The sequence below is a fragment of the Anastrepha obliqua genome, chromosome 5, assembly GCF_027943255.1.
Source record: "Anastrepha obliqua isolate idAnaObli1 chromosome 5, idAnaObli1_1.0, whole genome shotgun sequence".
Taxonomy (NCBI): domain Eukaryota; kingdom Metazoa; phylum Arthropoda; class Insecta; order Diptera; family Tephritidae; genus Anastrepha; species Anastrepha obliqua.
In genome coordinates this window covers 113,750,356-113,769,329 of record NC_072896.1, presented here as the reverse complement: position 1 = coordinate 113,769,329, position 18,974 = coordinate 113,750,356, and the positions used below count along the sequence as shown (strand labels likewise).

The window sequence follows — 18,974 nt, the reverse complement described above, 5'->3', positions numbered from 1 at the left end:
AAGAAAATAACAAAAACTAAAAAAAAATTAGAAAAAAAATAAAACAAATTATAAAAAACAAATTCCAAATAAAAATTATATAAAAAAATTACAAAAAAAAAAGAAATTATAAAAAAAACTTACAAAATCAAATTATAAAAAGCAAAATTATATAAAAAACAATTATATAAAAAATTATAAAAAATAAATTACAAAAAAAAAATTATAAAAAAAAGGTTAAAAAATTATTAAAAAAAGAATAAACAAAAATTAAAAAAAAAAAATTATATAAAAAAAGATTTTTTTTCTTTTTTTTTTTGTTTTTATTTAAAATTGAAAAAAAAAAAGAAATTATAAAAAAAATTAATAAAAACAAAAAGAAAAGTATTATAATTTTTTTTTTTAATATATAAAAATATAAAAGTTAATTAATTATAAAAAAAATAATAAAAACAAAAAAAATATATAAAAAAAAAATAATAAAACCAAATTCCAAATAAAAATTATAAAAAAAAATTACAAAAAGAAAAGAAATTATAAAAAAATTATAAAAAAAAAACAAATTACTATTGTAAAAATAAGTATAAACAAAAATTAAAAACAAAAAGTATATAAAAAAATTACGAAAAAGGATATAAAAACAAAAATTATATATTATAAAAAAAAGAAATAAAAAAATTTTTTTTTAAATACATAAACATATAAAAATTAACTCGCTTACTTAATGTAAATGAATAAAATTAATGCACTGATGAACAGAAATGCATAAAACTGAAGCTCAAAATATGCAAATGACCACTAAACTAGGCAAGGAATGGAAAACAAATACTATTGAGCTAACACTTTATTGTGTTAATTTGTTTGCAGAAAAAATGCTGCTTTTAGAAATTTTTTACATAAATAAAATTCTTGCAACGTTTTTCAATTTGCATACCAAGCATTCAAAAAGTGCGTGCGCTTTACTTTAAACGAAACAATTATTTTTTATATCTATTAAAATTTCAGCTATCCATTGCAAAAGCCAGAGGACAGTAGCCATCCCTTTTTACGATTTCGAAATCGCGTGGTACGCAGCCCCTATCCGCCTCGAAGCGCAGGCAGTCCAGCATATTTTATGGTTCCAACATTCAAAGTCTCGAAACAGCAAATTGTGGAAAGAGTACAGCGCATTTTTTCACAAATAACTTTCTCTTTGTATTATTTAGACATATTTTTCGGAAAATTTCTTAACAAATTATTGGCATAAAAATTAGGTACGTAAAATAAGAAATTTCGCTTAAACCAAATAAATATCACAAATTAGCCAAAAAGTTCAATTTAAAAACTTCACTCTTCTCTGCGTGTGGACTCTAAAGTTAAATTAAGCATAGCACTTAGAAAATAGAAGATAACATTTCATAAAATGAGATCCTTTTTGCTGCGCGCCTTACAACATCCGCTGCATGTTTGTATGGGTGTGCCACGCAAATAATGTATACGAGCACAAAATTGATTTGTGACAAAGTTTCCACTTCTTTCACAAACGCACAGAAACATACTGCCGCTTAGCAATGTTCGCATTATACATTACGTTGCATGAAAAACTAAAACAACTGCCACTACTCCTTGCCACCATCGCATTTTTCAACAAACGAATCGGTCGCTCTTTCCAAACTGCATACATCTACACGCTGTATGCCGCTTTCGTTGAAGTGTTCCTCCTGTTCGCAATCTTCAGCGATACCCTCTTGCTGTAGTGAGTTTGCGTAATGTTGCTGGTCATGCGCTGGCGCTTTGTCATCGCAACCAGCATCGCCAAGTGCACATATCGTGCCAGTGGCGCTGACTAATTGCTGCTGACTTTTACTCTTTTGCTTGTCCAACGGCAACGATGATGGGCGTATTTTGGAAAATGGGAAATTGGTATGATTTTCAATTTGTGGCGTATGCACGGCAATAATTTCGGTTTGTGTTGCAGCGCAGTCACATTTCTCATTTGACAGAGCATCGGCAACACCGGCTGACAGCAGTTTCTTGACATTCTCTTGTGGCAAATTGCAGAACAACGTCAGGCAGTTGAGTATATCACGCATAGAGCCTTGCAACTGTTGCACCTGTTGTGGAAGAAGGTGAAGATTGCACTTTTATAATTTTAACTACTCTGGAAATCTGGTAACCACTTTACCTGATTGGTTAGCATAGCGCACGTTTTAGCCAAGTCATGTACGGCTGCAGTCGAGCTGGTATCCAGTGAGATTGGGCGTCCACTGTCCGCCGACGTACTGGCATGCCCTTCCGTAACAGCAGCGCCGCCTTCACTTACACCACTCGCTGCATTCATAACCGTTGCGCCACCCTGCATGGTCGACACCTTCTTCCAGAGCGCGTTAATAGCCTGCATTTGCAGCTGCTGTATTTTTCGTTCGTTCTCCAGCTGCGCTTTGGTCAACTCCATGTCTTTGGTAAGTTTGCTGGGAATCAAAAAACAACGTTGAAAAGAAGAAGTCACAATGTAAAAAGTGCAAGTTCCAAGCTTACTCAATATATTCATGTGTGCGTATCTTGAGCAGCTTTTCGGCAATGTCCTTGGTTTTCTTGCGTGTGCGATAGCCGCGCCAAATCTTTTGGATGACTACCGCCGAAGATTCGGTGGCAAGATTTTGTGCTAGTTGGATATTCGTAGCGATCATAGCCTCCTTTTGTTGTTGTTGTGAGCTGTGGTTGAATACACAAAGAAAATTTATTTAATATTAATTTTGAAATAAAAACAAATGAATAAGCTGTGGCACTGCGGCTCCAACGTGGAACTCTAGCAATTGATGATGTTGAAATTGATGACGCTTACCGTTGTGCCGCCTTGTTTCGTATCGTCTTCAGCTTGTCTATATTTATGTGATCGCTGTCATCGTCTGAACTGATGCCGCACGAACCGCTATCTGGCGCGACGACGTGCATCGAATTGCCCGCTAAGCGCGATTTCATTTGGTTATCGGCCTGCGCTTGCGCATGCGCGGCCACAGCTCGATTTAAATTTGAAATATTGTTATGCGGTTGCATCATATTCGACGTGCTGCTGCCACGCCTCGGACTCATATTAGGACTGCAACGTTCCGCATTGCGTTTCAAGTGGGGGCTGCGCATCTTCGGCGAATTCAGTTTGTTATCTAAAACGATTTCGATTTCGATGTCAATGACTCGCATATTTAATAACAATAAAGGAGATATGAAAAACAAATTTTACAATGCTCTACAATTTCGAATAGGTTAAATGAAATAAAATGACATTTAAGAGCAAATCACCTTTGTTTTTGTGAGTTTTCGAATTTTGCATTTGTGTATTGATTGCGTTTACGGTGACACGTTGTGCCACAACGGCGGGACAAACATCTGGACTCATAAGCGCCTCGGGCACGGGCACCATTTTGGAGGCAGCCGCCAAGGGTCCACCGACATTGACGGGCACATTTGGAAAGTTTTGATCTGCAATGTGTGAAACAAATTTTTGACAGATGAATAGAATATAATAAATAGATTCTAGCTTAAGTAGTCGTCCGGCGAAAACAAGTTTCACGAAATAAAATTTATTTTCTTTACGCACAAAACGTGAAGGACTTCCTTACAGAGTTTTACACTTGATTATTGTCGCATCTATTTGAACTGTATAAAATATTAGCCATTTACACGAGGAAGTAAAAGTACGCGGTGGAGTAAAAAAAAGGGGCCGCGTAATCGAATGGCTCCCATTCGGGAGCGCGTAGATTCGAAACTCCGTACATGAAACAGCAAAATGAAACAGTTTTTTCTAGATTTAATTAGATTCTTTATGAGGATTGCACTTCGACCTCATGGCCTTTTGTGCCCTCTACGCATCAGAGTACCTCGGTCCAGACCAAGTTCCCTCATTAAACTCAGAATGGAGCTAGGTTGGATTGAGCGTATGTGCCTTTCTTCTGGCTGCAGTTGGCCAAAAACCTCTCCGCACTTTAGCGCTGCATTCCATCAAAAGCTGCATTGGAGTATCCAGAGGTTGGTCGCAGAAACGACAAGAGCCATTACACCAAATTCCGATCATGTGCAGAGAACTTCGCAGTCTGCAGTGGCCTTTGAAAAAGACCGTCAGCGTTTTCAGTTTATCCTTAGGGGAGTCCATATCGAAGCTCACTAGCGAAATATTTTCCCACCCATCAATCTTACCATTATAGGGGTTAGGCGTTATCGTGCGAGGTGTTGATTCCTGTGAATTATTCGTGCGCGTATTAATAGTGCTACCAGCGCCCGTCGATGAACCATCAAAACTTTGTGACATAAGCAAGGCATCATGTTTGATATTCTCAATCAGAGATGTAGTCATCGGCGCAGTGTGATTTACATTGTTCGAAACTAAGAGTGGAAATTATTGATTACAAAGAACAAAATAAATAATTGGGCACAAAATACTTACTTGTGTCGCTGGATGTGTTACCGTGATAGCTATTGACCATTGAATCGGGTGAACCCTGTCGTCCACTTAGGCGAGAAACTAAATCGTGTGTTACAAAGTAAATTTCATCATCATAAAAATTTGTAAAATAGTGCTTAGAAAAATATTTTCTTACATCTCGGTGATTGTATGCGACTGCTGGTCTTTCGTCTACCCGTCGAGGGCGAATTATTGCTCGACGCATTTGAGTTCTCAGAAATTTCCTCTTGCAGTTGCCGCTGATGCTGTTGCGCTTTGCTCAATATTAAACGCAGCTTGCGTTCGTTCTCATTCTCCAATGCTTTGCCAATTAGTGGGCAAACAGAACTTAAGTATTTAGCCAACGCAGATTGTTCGCCAATTCGAAATTGTCGACCACGTCCCTGACTATAAAGCCACTCTGCTTTGAGGCTGCAAAAAAATAAGAAGGCAAGGTAAATTGATAAATATACGCAACCAAATGTATGTGAGAAAGACACCTTTCAATGGGATCAACCACAAATCCATCAATCACTTTCAAGCTCATGCACCAGTTCAAAACGAAGGGGCGATGGTCAAAGCCACTGAAACAAAAAAAAAATACAAATTAAACTGGCATCAATTTACATCTTTCACGGATATTACTCTGCGTTGCCTGTCATCATGATGCAGGGATTTTCACTCAGCGTGAGACTGTGTAAATTAGACAAGTTTAAGAGCGTGCAAATCTCATTTAAATCGTTAATGATATTCTTTGCCAGCGTTAAAACTTCCAAAGAGGATGGCAGATATTTGTCACATTGGCGAAGATGCGTTAAGCGGTTGCCGTGCAAATATAGTTCCTGTGGAGTGTACAAATTGGATTAATTTTGCTATTGACTTTTGTTTTAGGTTTTTTCTACTCTCACCTTTAAGTTCTTCAAAAACGATATATCTGATATACTGCCTATACTATTCTCAGCCAAATTTAGATATTCTAACTTAATATTATTATTTAAATGCTCAATTGTTTTAATGTTGTTGCCTTCCAAATTCAGGTGCCGCAAATGTATGCAATCCTTTAGCCCTTCAATGGAGAGTATGCCATTGAATGAAAGATTCAGTTCGCGCAGACAGTGTAAACGACATACACCGTACATACGAAGAAGCTGATTTTTGCTAAGCGATAGCTGAAAAATGTGAAATAATTTTTACTGTATTTAGTTTTTTTCGGTATTTTTCTTTACACTTACCACTTCAATTTTTAGGTAAGAGTCGATGTTGTCGATCTTCTGCAACTCGTTCTCGTCTAGTTTTAGTACACGCACATTTTGTGCATCCTCTTGTTTTGGCACTTTTTTCAATTGCTTTCGCGAGAGATCTAAGGTAGTTTTATCGTTCTCCTCTTCACCTGCAAGTAAACGAATATACTTGTAAATAATTTTTTTGTTGTTTTTGTTAATACTTAATAGTTATCTTTCTTTCTTTTCTTGTAACAGCCTAAAATATTCTCAATAAATTGTAGTGAAATACCACCGGATATTAGCCGGAAATCCGTAGGCGGAAACGCGACTGTCGCTACAACGATTGCTTCGTTAAATTTATTTCTTTCCACTTATTTTTCAAAATTGAGGTTAAACTATTTAAAACAGAGTACAATATTATAAAAATTTGTTTAATAAGAATTCTAATGTTTAAGGTTTTATCACTAGTTGCACCCCTGTTTATAATGGCTTGAAAATTTAATTTTCCCGTTAAGTAAATTATCACTTCCGTTTTCTGAATAGCAGGATATCAAACCTTCAGTTAAGAGTAAATATAAATCAAATCGGCTACAATCAATATTTTTTCAAATATTCATGAGCATTTTATAAATAAAACAATCGGCTCAACGGCACTACTCTTCAGCACCCCCACACACTTATACAACCGTGCTTTTATATATGCACCCCTTTTGTTGTTGTGCGCCTGCGGTTCTGTCGGCGATGACGACATCGCTGCTCAGACAGAGGTGGGTAGGTAAAAATGAATGGAAACGGCCTAAAAACAAGTAGGACTACAGTCAAAACAAATCGTTCCTAACCATCACGATGACACGCATTTTTGTCCTTGAAGCTTAAAGAAAATTGTATACCAAGTAAGCACTTTCACATATCGAGTTATTAATGAAAGAAAGTAAAAAAATTGTATAAGATCCTTGCTCAAAAAAATAACGTACTCATTTTAGCGGCTGCTTATTCGATGCGTTGCAAATTCCTTCAGTTTTTTTCCCGCAACAACTGCGAAAAATCAATTGTCGGCGTGTGTATGAAGAAAATTAAATTCTTCAGTTTTTTCGTTGACTCTGTGTTGTCTGTGCAGAGAAAGGCATTGGCGATTTTAATAATTGTAACAAGGTGAATTACTGCTGCTGCTGGTGGGAGGGCGGTGAAAAAATGAACATAAGCGCGACACGACGGTTTTTTCACACTTTTTTCTATAACTGTTTTTCGTCCTGCTCAATTAATATTATTTTTCATTTAACAACTCGACTTGATTCTGCAAAATTTTGACATGTTTTACAAAGAATTTAATTTGAAAGATATGCTAAATTGGTGAAGAAATTTTTATTTAGAATTTTTTCAAAATTGAAATTTTTGGCAGCAGTAGCAGAATTTGATTTGTCTCGATTGATTTTTGTACCTTTTACCGGGTTGTCGCGCACTTGAATTGCGGTATCAGGGTTGCTATTCTAATAGCATAAATTGCTGATTGGTAGCAAACCGTTGCCACAGTAATGAAACGTATGAAATTATTACGCAAGTAGTGGAATTCACTAACATATTTCAACGATATGCGCATGTTATTTTCCCTTTACCACAATTTTAACAACTTTGCTATTTAGTAGCCCGTTTCATAACAAAAATCGATAAACAAATCACTTGCTTTAGTCAGCTACTCAATTATCGGAAATTAAGCGACACAAATTTTGGTGTGTCTAAATGCAACTAGAAATTAAAACTAATAGTTTATTTAATTATTAAAAAAGCGACAATAGGTGTTTAGTTAATGACTTATCGCACGGAGAGTAGGTAGTGATCCATCAAAAAGTGCATCAAAGTTTGCTCCGGCATGTGGACAATGCTTTCTGTTTGGGTTCAGGGGAGTTCCAAAAACTATTCCGGTTAACACCAGACTTGGCTGCGGCCCTATTCGCTCTTTTAATTTCTTCCAACTTATTCAATTCTAAATTCTGCTATAATATTACTAGGTGCACAACTGGATGTTACCTACGACCCATAGGGGAGCAGTTGGGAATATCCGAGGATGATTTTTATCTGAAATATGTCTTACATTATTTAATTGAATTATAGAATACTGAGTTGCATAGACTGAAGATATTTGTAATTGTAATCATTATCCATAATTTTCAATATACCATAAATGTTTTGCATTGTTCGCTTTCAGTCCGCCAACGGGAAGAAGTAAAAGGAAAAGTATAAGTAAAAGTACACTTCAACAGTTGGCATAAAATTATCTCTGATAATATTTTCAAATTTGAAATTTTTCAATATTTTTCAAGAATTGCTTTGATTCTGGTGGCATTCCAGAAACCAAGGAATGCAATGATTCCGGTGGACTAGATTTTCCCATTTGCGCAGCATATTCCTAGTGTTTAAGGATTGAATTTGAGCGCTTTAATATTCACCACACACTTTTCATTAAGCCAATGGCCACTGATTTAGCTGAACTATAATCCACTTGACGAACATAATTAAATGCAGCACAATTCAAATTTATACGACCTTCTTGTGCTTGTTGTGTGCGCTGTAGTTCACTTTCTTCTGCTCTGGCCATAGCTTGCCTCTTGTTAAGCTTAAATTTTCTTGGTATGATTCTCAAAAGTACTGGTAAAAAAATTATTATACTTGGTGGTTATTGTGTTGACTAAATAAATAAATAATTGTACAATACTGCAAAAATGACCCAACTTCAAAATAACTTTGAAAAATTATAAAAGATTTCTTCTAATGAGCTGTCTTTTCGTTGATGTAATAATCTAGTCGAAAAAAAGAAAAAATTATGACCATACCCATACGGCGATAAGTAAATGTCTTAGCACCGCTTGCGGACTTTTAGCGATGACGTCGCTAGATGCCTTCAGAGTGGAAGCTCAATGTAAAGACTTTCAGTGGTTACTTCAAATCAGACCTACGAAAATAACCACAAAGTATCTTACATTACCCTGTTATGCACTACACGAATGTTTCTGCCAGAATCGAGATACACATATCAACAGAAAGTCATAGTGACATAATTTGTCCATTATCAGTCTTATTTATTATTGGTACATTAAGCCAATTTTTTGGACTAAACTAAAATTCATTCACAAACATTGCCAGATTTTAAAATACATTTACTAAAGTTCTTATCTTTAAATCGTTATTTGCATATTTGCTTTGAAATTTGATATTTCTTGCCTTTCAGGTGTGTTTTTGTAAAACTTATATTTCTTCATCTGACGCAATGCAAACGTGACATTACGAATATTTCCTTTGCAAAACTAACACTGCTAAACAACACTGCCTACAGCTGATTTTATTGCGCACCGGTATACGCTTGTTTGGCGGCATTCGCAAATTTTCGATTGCATTTCACAATTGTTTATAATTTATAAGCTTAAAAATGGCTCCAGCGTTTGAATCACGTACGTTTGTTAATGGCGGTATGTTGCGCAAATTTAATGGGCAATATGTGAGCATATTTTTGCGTATCGAAGAGGAGGCCGGTACGAACCTTATAGCCATGTCAACAGACAATCAGAAAATACGCGTGAAGCTGCAAGATTCGACAGGTGGACGCAAAGGTAGCTGGGTAGAGATCATTGGCAAACCAGTTGGCAGTGATGCGATTGATGCTAAAGAGGTAAAACTCTTATGACATATTTCTTACTGAGTACCCTGCTTATTTAATAAATTCTAGGCAATTTTGTTTGCTGAAGATGAACCCGGCCTCGATGTGGACGCCTACAATATGATGGTTGAATTCCTGAACAATTGCAAAGAACTGTATAGAAGTGGTTAATTTTTTTTTTGTCAAATGTTAAGTTTAACTTATAATACGATAATTTAAGAACCGCAAGTACATTTAATTAAAAAATTTAATATCCTTTAATCGAAAAAAATTAGGCGCATTAACGGTTTTACAAAGAATAAATGAGTAGAGAGTATACATCACGCAGACTACTGTTAAACTAGTTCCTGAAAAGCTATGTAACCGGTAAGCTCACTCTTTCTGTTTGAATATGGTCGCTTTGTATACCTCGTTTACTTTATGCGGCAAACGTTCCAGATCTTCCATCAGAGACATTTCCTCACGCAAATTATTAAGATACATGCGTTGTAGTTTTCGTATCATCGGATTGATCACTTTTGAGTTGACAACATCGTCCACAGAGATCGTGAGTGTTTCACCCGAGCGGCATTCAAGAAAGTCACCCTTGGGAATTTCAGTCATCACGTCTCTTTGGCTTGAACGCGTAAATATCTTATCAGTGCAACGTTTGCATGAAGTCGGCATTTTCTGTAAACCCATTTGTGCGCTCTGATCTTTCGAGCGGCAATTGGTACCCTCAGATATTGGGTCAGGTTCCGTGGAACACATTGTTTTTAAAGTCTCGTCAATCATCTCGTGCAATTTACATTGTGACTTAACCATTTTCCGCAAGTCCTGCGAGCTTTTCTTGCTCACCACTGTTTTCGATGACTTGAGGGATTTGTTACTTTCTTCCGAACCCGGCCCACCACCACCAATATTCGAGTCAGTTTCATACATAAAAGCATTGGCGTCATCGGTATGGAATTTGTGTTGATTAACGCTATTTGGCAATGGCAGCGTTGGCATTGGCTTTGACTTGGGTTGACAATGGCGATTGAAATTACTGCTTTCGTTATAGGTGCTACCACGATAGCTTTCGGCTTGACTGCTGTGCCCAGCGCAATGCACATCGTACAGCGCGCGGTCTGCATCACCACCACTGGAACGCGATACTTGTCTACGCTGCTGATGGCAGCTTTCGTAATCGGGCATTTTTTGTGAGCGAAGCACTTGTTCCTTATAGTGCTGCGTCGCACATTGCTGGAATTTGTGGAAATATCGAACTGTCAGTCAATTTGTAAAACTTACATTTTACTTGACTTACTATTGGCACTTACTTGTAATTTCGAAGTTTTCATTTGACCAATGAAATGGTTTCGCAATTTCGAGCGATAATCCTCCTCGTCTATAGCATCCATTGCAAGTTGCAAATTTTAAAATGCTTTACAAAATATATTCGAAACGTAACGAAGTGTAAAAAAAAAATATATAATTTATGTATATTTGAAATTGTTTTTTAACTTTCAAAAATGTCTGTCCTTTTTGACTTGTGAATCTCATGTAAAAATATCAATTTTCGGTAAAGCAGTCGAATCGGGCAAACAAAGTGGGATTGGTTTAATATCAAGAACGACAGAACCACCTTTGTATTCTCTATTTCCTGGATCAATATGAATGAGTACTTGAGTGAAAATTGATAGCTTTTAAATTATTAATATTAAATTGAATTTAATATTTAAATTTAAAGCTAGTAGACAGTGTAAAACTATAAAGTTAAGTAAAGTAAAGGAAAAGCTGCATTTTAGTTATATGCTGTGATTTTACTGCCAATGTCCTTTTGATTTGATAATCAGGAAAATGAGTTTTGTACTTGCATTTGAATTTTTAAAAAATTACTAATAATTATTTAGATATATAAATACTGTTTTGAGCTACAAATTGCGACGAAAAAAGACAGATTTCTTTGTCTAAGCCCAGCTTTAACTAAGAAATCGAATATGCCATGTGCCGGATCCAATCAGTCGTTGTTCAGACGGGAACGAAGTGTTATTGGTTGATTTTTTTCGTATATCACCAACACATTCTCAGCTTTCTTATAAACACACCTGAAGTGACAGCAGCCCATCAGCTGATTCTATTAAAATCGCTCAGAGCCGAATAACGGTCTGTTAGAGAACTCACCTTTAAACTCTTTTCACCATGGGCTGCCACGTTATCGGGGATTCACAGCAGAACTCTGCCAAGGATTATAAATTACTAGGTTTGACCAATAACTATGATGAAAAATAAAATTGTGCTTCGGCAGAACATACACTAAAATTGGAACGATACAGAGAAGATTAGCATGGCCCTGCGGAAGGATGACACGCAAAATCGTGAAGCATTCCACAATTTTTTCGAGCAACTGTCTGGCATAGACGTAGACAGCCTAATAAGGTTCCTAAACCGCACAGACTGGATATAGTATTGCTGTAAGTAACTATTAAACAAGTTCGTAACGAGGATGTGGCAACAAAATGGTGCGGAAGCGCTAGTTGGATTATGGATAAATCACCACTCTAACCAACCAACCACACAATCTCAGTTTTTTTTTAAACAAAATGCTGCCGCAACACCGATGACGTTAGTCAATCAGGCGATTCTTTCAAATTCGCTGAGAGCCGGCTACCGGTCTGATCTTGGCGACACTTGAATTCTTTGCACCAAGATTTTGATTAAAAATGTGGCGTTCACGCAACATAGTAGCAACTGCTCAGAAATTCCAGGACGTCGATGTCAGAAGTCGAGCGTATGTCTAATTCCTTCAGATACCTGTCAGTATCCGCGAATTTTTTAGAGAGGCCTACAAAGAGTCGCTTCCAGCATATTCGTTATCCGTTGGAAAGGACTAATAAGGATTTCGTAACAGATTTATAGCGCGAAAGATATTCCACATTGACTGTTTTGTTCTGGGATCCAGTATCCGGTCTTCTATATGCCTGCAGTTTTCGAGCCGTATGTGTAATAGGGGGTTTTAGGTGGGGACTGCCTGAAGAGTAGAATTCCTAGTTTGATTTTGAATCTACTCTCATAACACTACAAATAATTTAACTATGCCAATGGAAATTCGTTACCTATCGGAGACGCCATTCTTTACTTTTTCTGCAGGTAGGTAAACCTTTTTTTATAAAAAAAAAATACCAGTCTAACGGTTAGACGCGATAGAAGTGAAACCTTCCGTAAAACAAACTGAGAGAGAATGAGACGAAAGCAGCATTAGGAGCGGGATAATTATAACTATGTATATTTTTTGTTTTTAATTTTAATGTAGTTGTTGAAAATTTTTAAGGCATAGGTATGGTGACCCTCGACATTGGGTGCAGTATGTTGCCACTAGTTTGGCCTTCTTCCTGGCGACTGACGACGAGTTTGTCGTCTTTAATTCTGAATAGCACATGCCGCAACGATGTCTCTTGCGCCTACCATCTTTTGTTGCTTCTGTCGACGTTATTAAAAAGTGTTTTCCCTGCGGAGGTGAGCGCGCTATTGAAGCGCTATCTTTTCCACTCTTGAAAAGGATAATGCTTTGACGAAAGTCAGATATTTGCATGTTGGGGCTATTTTCGTTGTGTAAGATATACGCATTAATAACCGCCGTATTCAATAGCACGTCAAAAGCTACTTTGTGGAACCAACGAATAGTTTTCCTTAAGGGACTGAAGTAGCTTGCCATTTGATCCGCCAAATCGATTCCTGAAAAAAATAAAAAAAGGAATAAAATTAATAAGTATTTAAGTAGATATGTATTTGAATTTTGAAATTTTAAAAGAGTTTAATTAACAAACCTTGTTTACATTTATTGTATTCCAATATAACGTTAGGTTTCAAAATATCTTGTCGATTTCTTCTGGACTTGCTTCCAGAGGGTGCAAGTGTTCCATTGCTTACCGTGGACAAAAAACGAACCTCTCTCTTGTCCCTCCAGTAGCCAATTACCATTCCAGCTTTTTCAAATGTGATGCATTCTCCTTTTTTTAGTTTCTTCGTTAATTTAGGTATGCCTCTCCGGTTTTTTCTTAGAGTTCCTTGTAGATGCGTTTTTCTATTTAAGAGAACATTGCCCAACTCGATAGAAGTATAATAATTGTCCACCGTGAGTGTTCGGTTCTGTCCAAAATAACCTTCCATCAGTTGAAGACAAATATTTGTTGCAAGAGAAAACCCTGTTGTTGTATCTAATTTTCCGGTATACAGTTTAAAATTATATATGTAACCTGTAGTGTCTGCTAATTTGAACACCTTAATACCATATTTATGGGCCTTACCAGGAAGGTATTGTCGAAAACCCAGACGACCACGTTTTTGGCTAGCTGGTCTATTTTGTTTAAAGGCCAGAATCAATTCCTGCAAGATCTTGTCAATTTTATAAGTTTTTGACACTGTTTCAGAGGACTGGGCATTATCTGCGAAGTGAATGAATTTGAGCAAGATCTGGAACCGGTTACGAGCCATAACTTGTGGGACGAATGCGTTTTTGAACAATGTGCTTGGTTTCCAATAGTCGGTTATTGCAGGGTATTTTACCATTCCCATATACATGACTATGGCCAGAAACTCCATGATCTCCTGGCGATAGGTATCTTTCCACATATTCATCCTACTGCTGCTGCGAGTACCGATGCCAGCTACTTGAGAGTTTGCATTCCTATTTGTGTCTTCAACAATAATATCCAATATCTCATCGGTCAAAAACTTTCTGTAATATTGAAATGGCGTACCGGCATCATATTGCAAAACCTGGGGTGGATTGGTAAATTCTTCGAAATTCTTCAAAGTCTCTCCGGTAGCAGGCGAGGTCCATGCTGTCGTAGTTTCCGTCTGTTTTTCATCTGCAGTATTATTAACATTTGTAGCACTAATATCGAGGTCTTCATCAATACTGTCATCACTCCTTGTATCACTGCCTGAATCTGGGATGTATTCATCTTCATCTGGACTGAAATCCTCACCACTAACACTGGAATTTTCCATTGAATTCAACGCGTCACGTATTTCCTCGGAATTCATAACTTCACAACTTCACTATTTTTCACTGTAATTTGCAACCAACTGCTCGCTATGAACTCAAGTTTGATACTGATTTATTTTGATTTACTTGTTCGAAAAGTGATCACCGGTGATCACATTTCAAAAAAAAAATAAGAATAGTTTTAAAAAACGGTCACCAGTGAACACAGCACAAAAACATGCTCATACGCGTCAGGAGCGTGACTTTTATTCCTGGTAAAAATATCTCGTTAAAATTCAAACGGGAACATGACTTTTTTTGCTTGGCACCTGGGGGTAGATTTTTTTTGTGATCACCGGTGATACTTGGCACCTGGGGGAGGTTTTTTTTGTGATCACCGGTGATACGTGGCAGCCAACGTGTTAAAGGAACCGCTGTGTCCAATGCAAAATTTACGTTAAAATCGCCACTTAAAATCATTGGAACTTTATCGTAATCTTTTCTAAGTATCCGCGATACTTCTGGTGTATACTTTATTAAATTTTCGTGATGCTATTTATTGATTGATTCGGTGAAATATAAATTGCCACAATTAAAACTGTTTTTCTATTGCTCAATCTGGTTTCGCATGCACATATTTCTCCCACTTTAGAGAACTGAACAGACAGTGATTCTAGTTGCTGTGCATTCAGATCTATCTGTGGAGTTACAATACGAGCACCGTCATTTTGATTGTGGTATATTGCAACACCGTCTGCAATTGCGGTAAATATTTAAAATTGAAAATATTTACGAATATAAAAATACGGACGCAATACAGCACACGCGGTTGCTATTATGAGCGTCGTAACGCGTATATTACACAGACGTACTAACATACACACAAACATTCGTAGGACGCTTGGTCTAAGCAAGAATTAGGTGGTGTAGTATAGGTTTACATAATGCCTTCTCGCTCACCGTGGCACCATAATAAGCGCGCACACATACCTACTAGCATACATACAAACATACATACGTATGACGCTTGAACTAAACACCAAAGCAAGTAATAGGCAGTGTAGTATACATACTACAATACTCACTATACTAGCGTGGCTCAGCAGGACGCTTCGTAGCCAAGAGTGTCGCTTTTTCGTTTCATCGAGTCTCAAATCACTCCCAACGATTATAAAGAAGTTTTCACTTCAAAAATATGCTCCTCAATCAAAACTACCAACGTTTGGCTAATTGGTCTCACCAATTACAGTCAGGCTGCAACTTAACATGCAAGTGTTTGCTTTTATGATAGCCTAAATGGTTTTAAACGTTTTTTTCGCGCTAATCAGTTTTCTCTCGGGGGGATGTGCCGAATAGCTTGCAGACTTCAGCGTTACGTTACATTAGCATCCATCCGTGGCAGCTACCTGTGCCTAGTTTTTGTGCCTATCAGTTCTGCAGGTTTACCAAATTCAGATTTGACAGTATAAAACCGTTTGGGCATTGAAAATACGTACACGGCGTGAAGATTTCAAAGGTATTTTTCAAAATTGGTGTTGTTTCTGCGGTGACAAATAAACTGGAAATTAACTCCAACATAAAAAGAGGTATTTTAACAAAACCGCGCCCACTTTTTATGTGCTAATACTAAATATCTGTCTGTCCGAAGCTATTATGTTGCTGTTAGAAGCTATTTATAACTCTTATTGTCTGAGTTTGTTTGATAAAAAAAAAAACCCATATTAATTTTATTGAAATGTGCCCGGTAGCTCTTGATCGAGTTAAATGGAAGTGGATTCTTGAGGAGGCTCAAGCTCACCTCGAGCTTTAATTCTGATGGATGATGATGATATTGTTGTTGTCATGGGAGCCTATTAGTTGCCGTCGATGCTATTCAACGGTAGACCCAAGAATCGAGCTGTTTGAACGACTTCAAATACCAATGGTTCTCATAATATTGGAAGTTGGGCATTATAACCAGACTAGTCCGTTGTCGAAATTTGAATTACTAACAAATAATTTTTTAACTGAAAAGAAAAAATGTATGTATAAATTATAAAGGGTGATTAGATTGCCTGGAGTACTCTCATAATTTCTTAGCTAGAGTAGGGCCTCCTTGACCCTGGCAGGTGGTCAATGCGGTCACGTTTCGCGCCTACGCAGTGAATACAATTGGGAGTTGCTTTGCAGTCTTCTATTTTGTGACCTGGTTTCCCGCATCTGATGTAATATACGTATCCTTTCTATTAGGGCCACTGCAATTTGCTTGTGTGCGCCCTATCCCAAGGCAGCGATAACATCTCTTAATTTGTTCGCATGGTCGCATCTTTGCTCGGATCCAGCCGATTTTTATATCGCCGATTTCGATGAGCTTCGCGGTGCCTTCTGCAGATAGCGTGAGGAAAACACGTACTTGCTCCCGTGCATTCGGCGCCGTTATCCTCGTCTGTACCTGTTCCTCTTAGTTGGGGAGCAGTTTCCGGACTGCTGTTTCTACCTCCGCGTTGGTCGTCAAGGAGTCGAGATCTCATATCTCAATAGTGGAGCTTGGCTTTCACCCCGCGATGGAAGCCGGGTCCTGCACAGTGCTTTTCAGCTGATGCACGAACTCTGGCGTGACTTTCTCACCCCTACCAAACTCCAAAAGTATGGCCTGCATAGCTATGGTTTACTGCGGTTTTTATCACAACAGCTTCTGGTTTCACGTGCTGTGTTCGCGGCTTGCTCCTTTTGTTTGGCTCGGCTAGCCTTTCCTTCGGCTTCTTTTGGTTGCCCCTCTTAGTAACTGTCTGCTAGACTTCATGCGTTTTCTCAGGGGGTCGTTTTTTGTTTCCTGTGGGTCCATTTGCCCTGGCTTTCTTACAGCTCTCAGAGACAGCCGAACTGGTTGCCATTCGCTTCGGGTTCGTCGTCGCAGAGGTGGGAGTATCTGTATGTATTTGCGGGATGGCAGTGTTCTTTCGAGATTTTCACAACATTTGGTTCCAACAAGACGACGCTACTTGTCATACACCCTGTGAGACAATGGATTTACTGCGTCGCCGTTTAGGTGAGTTATTTGTCCCTCGGCTCGGAGCAGTGGATTGGCCACCAGGATCCTGTGATATCACACTTTTGGACTTTTATTTGTGTGGGTATGTAAAGTCTAAATGCTTTGTGAATAAACCAGCTTCCATTGAGGCATTGGATGCCAACATTACTAAAGCTATTCAGACCGAAGTTATCCAGCGAGTCATTCAAAACTGGTGTTTAGGGATGGCTGAATTACGGCACAGTTGCGGCCGACATTTGAAAAGGATTATCTTTAAAATAAATTCCATGAATAGTTCTACACAAAATTAAATAAAATATTGCCCACTCAATTTGAATTTCTGTCGTTTTATTTCATCACCCTTTACAAAAAATCTGGTTATGCTAGGTTTTTTAAGGTTTTGATAGATGATCTCACTTAATTGGGCCTTTCTCAATTTAAAGGCATATTTAGAAAATTCGAGCTTTACTTACTCAAAATGCTCTGTCTTATACGGCTCGTTTCCTCAAACATCTTTTCCTCTAAAAATTCTTCAAGAAATTACCGACCGCGTACATAACAAACTTTGCTATTTTCCGAATTTTACTATCTTTCACTGGTGCCAAAATCTTGTTCTTTTCACCTTGAGTAATTTTCTTAAAATTCGGGTTGCTTCAATTATCAATGGAATTCTGTAACAACTTTCCACAAATCACAGACACCTTATAAGTCACAAAAAGGCGCATATCGCAAGTACCTTTATTAAAAAAAAGAGGTTGTCTGTAAAGTCGGTTTGCTGACGATAGTTTAGTGATAATGTCATAAGAAAATACTAATTGAATGGTTGCATTTTTCAAAAGAAAATTTTAGTTTTATTTGTTTGATAGATATTTTGTATGGATATAGAGAATGAGTTAACATGATATAGAGAATGAGTTAACCTAAATAACATAACATAACATAACATAACATAATATAACATAACATAACATAACATAACATAACATAACATAACATAACATAACATAACATAACATAACATAACATAACATAACATAACATAACATAACATAACATAACATAACATAACATAACATAACATAACATAACATAACATAACATAACATAACATAACATAACATAACATAACATAACATAACATAACATAACATAACATAACATAACATAACATAACATAACATAACATAACATAACATAACATAACATAACATAACATAACATAACATAACATAACATAACATAACATAACATAACATAACATAACATAACATAACATAACATAACATAACATAACATAACATAACATAACATAACATAACATAACATAACATAACATAACATAACATAACATAACATAACATAACATAACATAACATAACATAACATAACATAACATAACATAACATAACATAACATAACATAACATAACATAACATAACATAACATAACATAACATAACATAACATAACATAACAAAACTTAACATAACATAACATAACATAACATAACATAACATAACATAACATAACATAACATAACATAACATAACATAACATAACATAACATAACATAACATAACATAACATAACATAACATAACATAACATAACATAACATAACATAACATAACATAACATAACATAACATAACATAACATAACATAACATAACATAACATAACATAACATAACATAACATAACATAACATAACATAACATAACATAACATAACATAACATAACATAACA

At 36.7% G+C, this 18,974-nt stretch overlaps 3 protein-coding genes and 1 non-coding gene across 6 annotated transcripts; 2 read left to right on the top strand and 2 right to left on the bottom strand.

Annotated features, from left to right (window-relative positions):
* Positions 1-1,127: 1,127 nt before the first annotated feature.
* Positions 1,128-7,047, bottom strand: LOC129247900 (centrosomal protein of 97 kDa). The gene is made up of 13 exons (XM_054887261.1): positions 6,594-7,047; positions 5,629-5,786; positions 5,305-5,565; positions 5,042-5,238; positions 4,897-4,980; positions 4,554-4,828; positions 4,400-4,477; positions 4,153-4,338; positions 3,259-3,438; positions 2,804-3,122; positions 2,497-2,673; positions 2,144-2,429; positions 1,128-2,072 (listed from the first exon to the last, which is right to left on the bottom strand). The coding sequence occupies exons 1-13, from the start codon at positions 6,595-6,597 to the stop codon at positions 1,578-1,580; spliced, it is 2,700 nt and encodes an 899-aa protein (XP_054743236.1). The 5' UTR covers positions 6,598-7,047; the 3' UTR covers positions 1,128-1,577.
* Positions 7,048-8,943: 1,896 nt separating this feature from the next.
* On the top strand, positions 8,944-9,595 carry LOC129249035 (uncharacterized). Its single transcript, XM_054888656.1, has 2 exons — positions 8,944-9,280; positions 9,338-9,595. Exons 1-2 carry the CDS (start codon positions 9,041-9,043, stop codon positions 9,437-9,439), a joined length of 342 nt encoding a protein of 113 aa, XP_054744631.1. The 5' UTR covers positions 8,944-9,040; the 3' UTR covers positions 9,440-9,595.
* Positions 9,498-10,763, bottom strand: LOC129249034 (uncharacterized). Of its 3 annotated transcripts, none has more exons than XM_054888653.1 (2): positions 10,557-10,763; positions 9,498-10,515 (listed from the first exon to the last, which is right to left on the bottom strand). In XM_054888653.1, exons 1-2 carry the CDS (start codon positions 10,648-10,650, stop codon positions 9,641-9,643), a joined length of 969 nt encoding a protein of 322 aa, XP_054744628.1. In that variant the 5' UTR covers positions 10,651-10,763; the 3' UTR covers positions 9,498-9,640. The 3 variants fall into 3 exon arrangements, with proteins under 3 accessions (XP_054744628.1, XP_054744629.1, XP_054744630.1); XM_054888654.1 differs by having other exon boundaries at positions 9,498-10,492; positions 10,570-10,760; XM_054888655.1 differs by having other exon boundaries at positions 9,498-10,492; positions 10,557-10,640.
* Positions 10,764-11,525: 762 nt separating this feature from the next.
* On the top strand, positions 11,526-11,627 carry LOC129249627 (U6 spliceosomal RNA). Its single transcript, XR_008582679.1, has one exon. It is a non-coding gene; the product is annotated as a U6 spliceosomal RNA (small nuclear RNA).
* Positions 11,628-18,974: the final 7,347 nt, after the last annotated feature.

What these genes read in the sequence shown, in the direction of transcription:
- LOC129247900 (XM_054887261.1), bottom strand. An exon ending in CTTACCTAAAAATTGAAGTG is followed by an intron (nt 5,566 to 5,628) that starts GTAAGTGTAAAG and finishes CACATTTTTCAG; the next exon opens with CTATCGCTTAGCAAAAATCA. An exon ending in TAACACATCCAGCGACACAA is followed by an intron (nt 4,339 to 4,399) that starts GTAAGTATTTTG and finishes TTCCACTCTTAG; the next exon opens with TTTCGAACAATGTAAATCAC.
- LOC129249035 (XM_054888656.1), top strand. Translation starts at nt 9,041, where the DNA reads ATGGCTCCAGCGTTTGAATCACGTACGTTTGTTAATGGCGGTATGTTG. An exon ending in ATGCGATTGATGCTAAAGAG is followed by an intron (nt 9,281 to 9,337) that starts GTAAAACTCTTA and finishes AATAAATTCTAG; the next exon opens with GCAATTTTGTTTGCTGAAGA.
- LOC129249034 (XM_054888653.1), bottom strand. Translation starts at nt 10,650, where the DNA reads ATGGATGCTATAGACGAGGAGGATTATCGCTCGAAATTGCGAAACCAT. An exon ending in ATTACAAGTAAGTGCCAATA is followed by an intron (nt 10,516 to 10,556) that starts GTAAGTCAAGTA and finishes ATTGACTGACAG; the next exon opens with TTCGATATTTCCACAAATTC.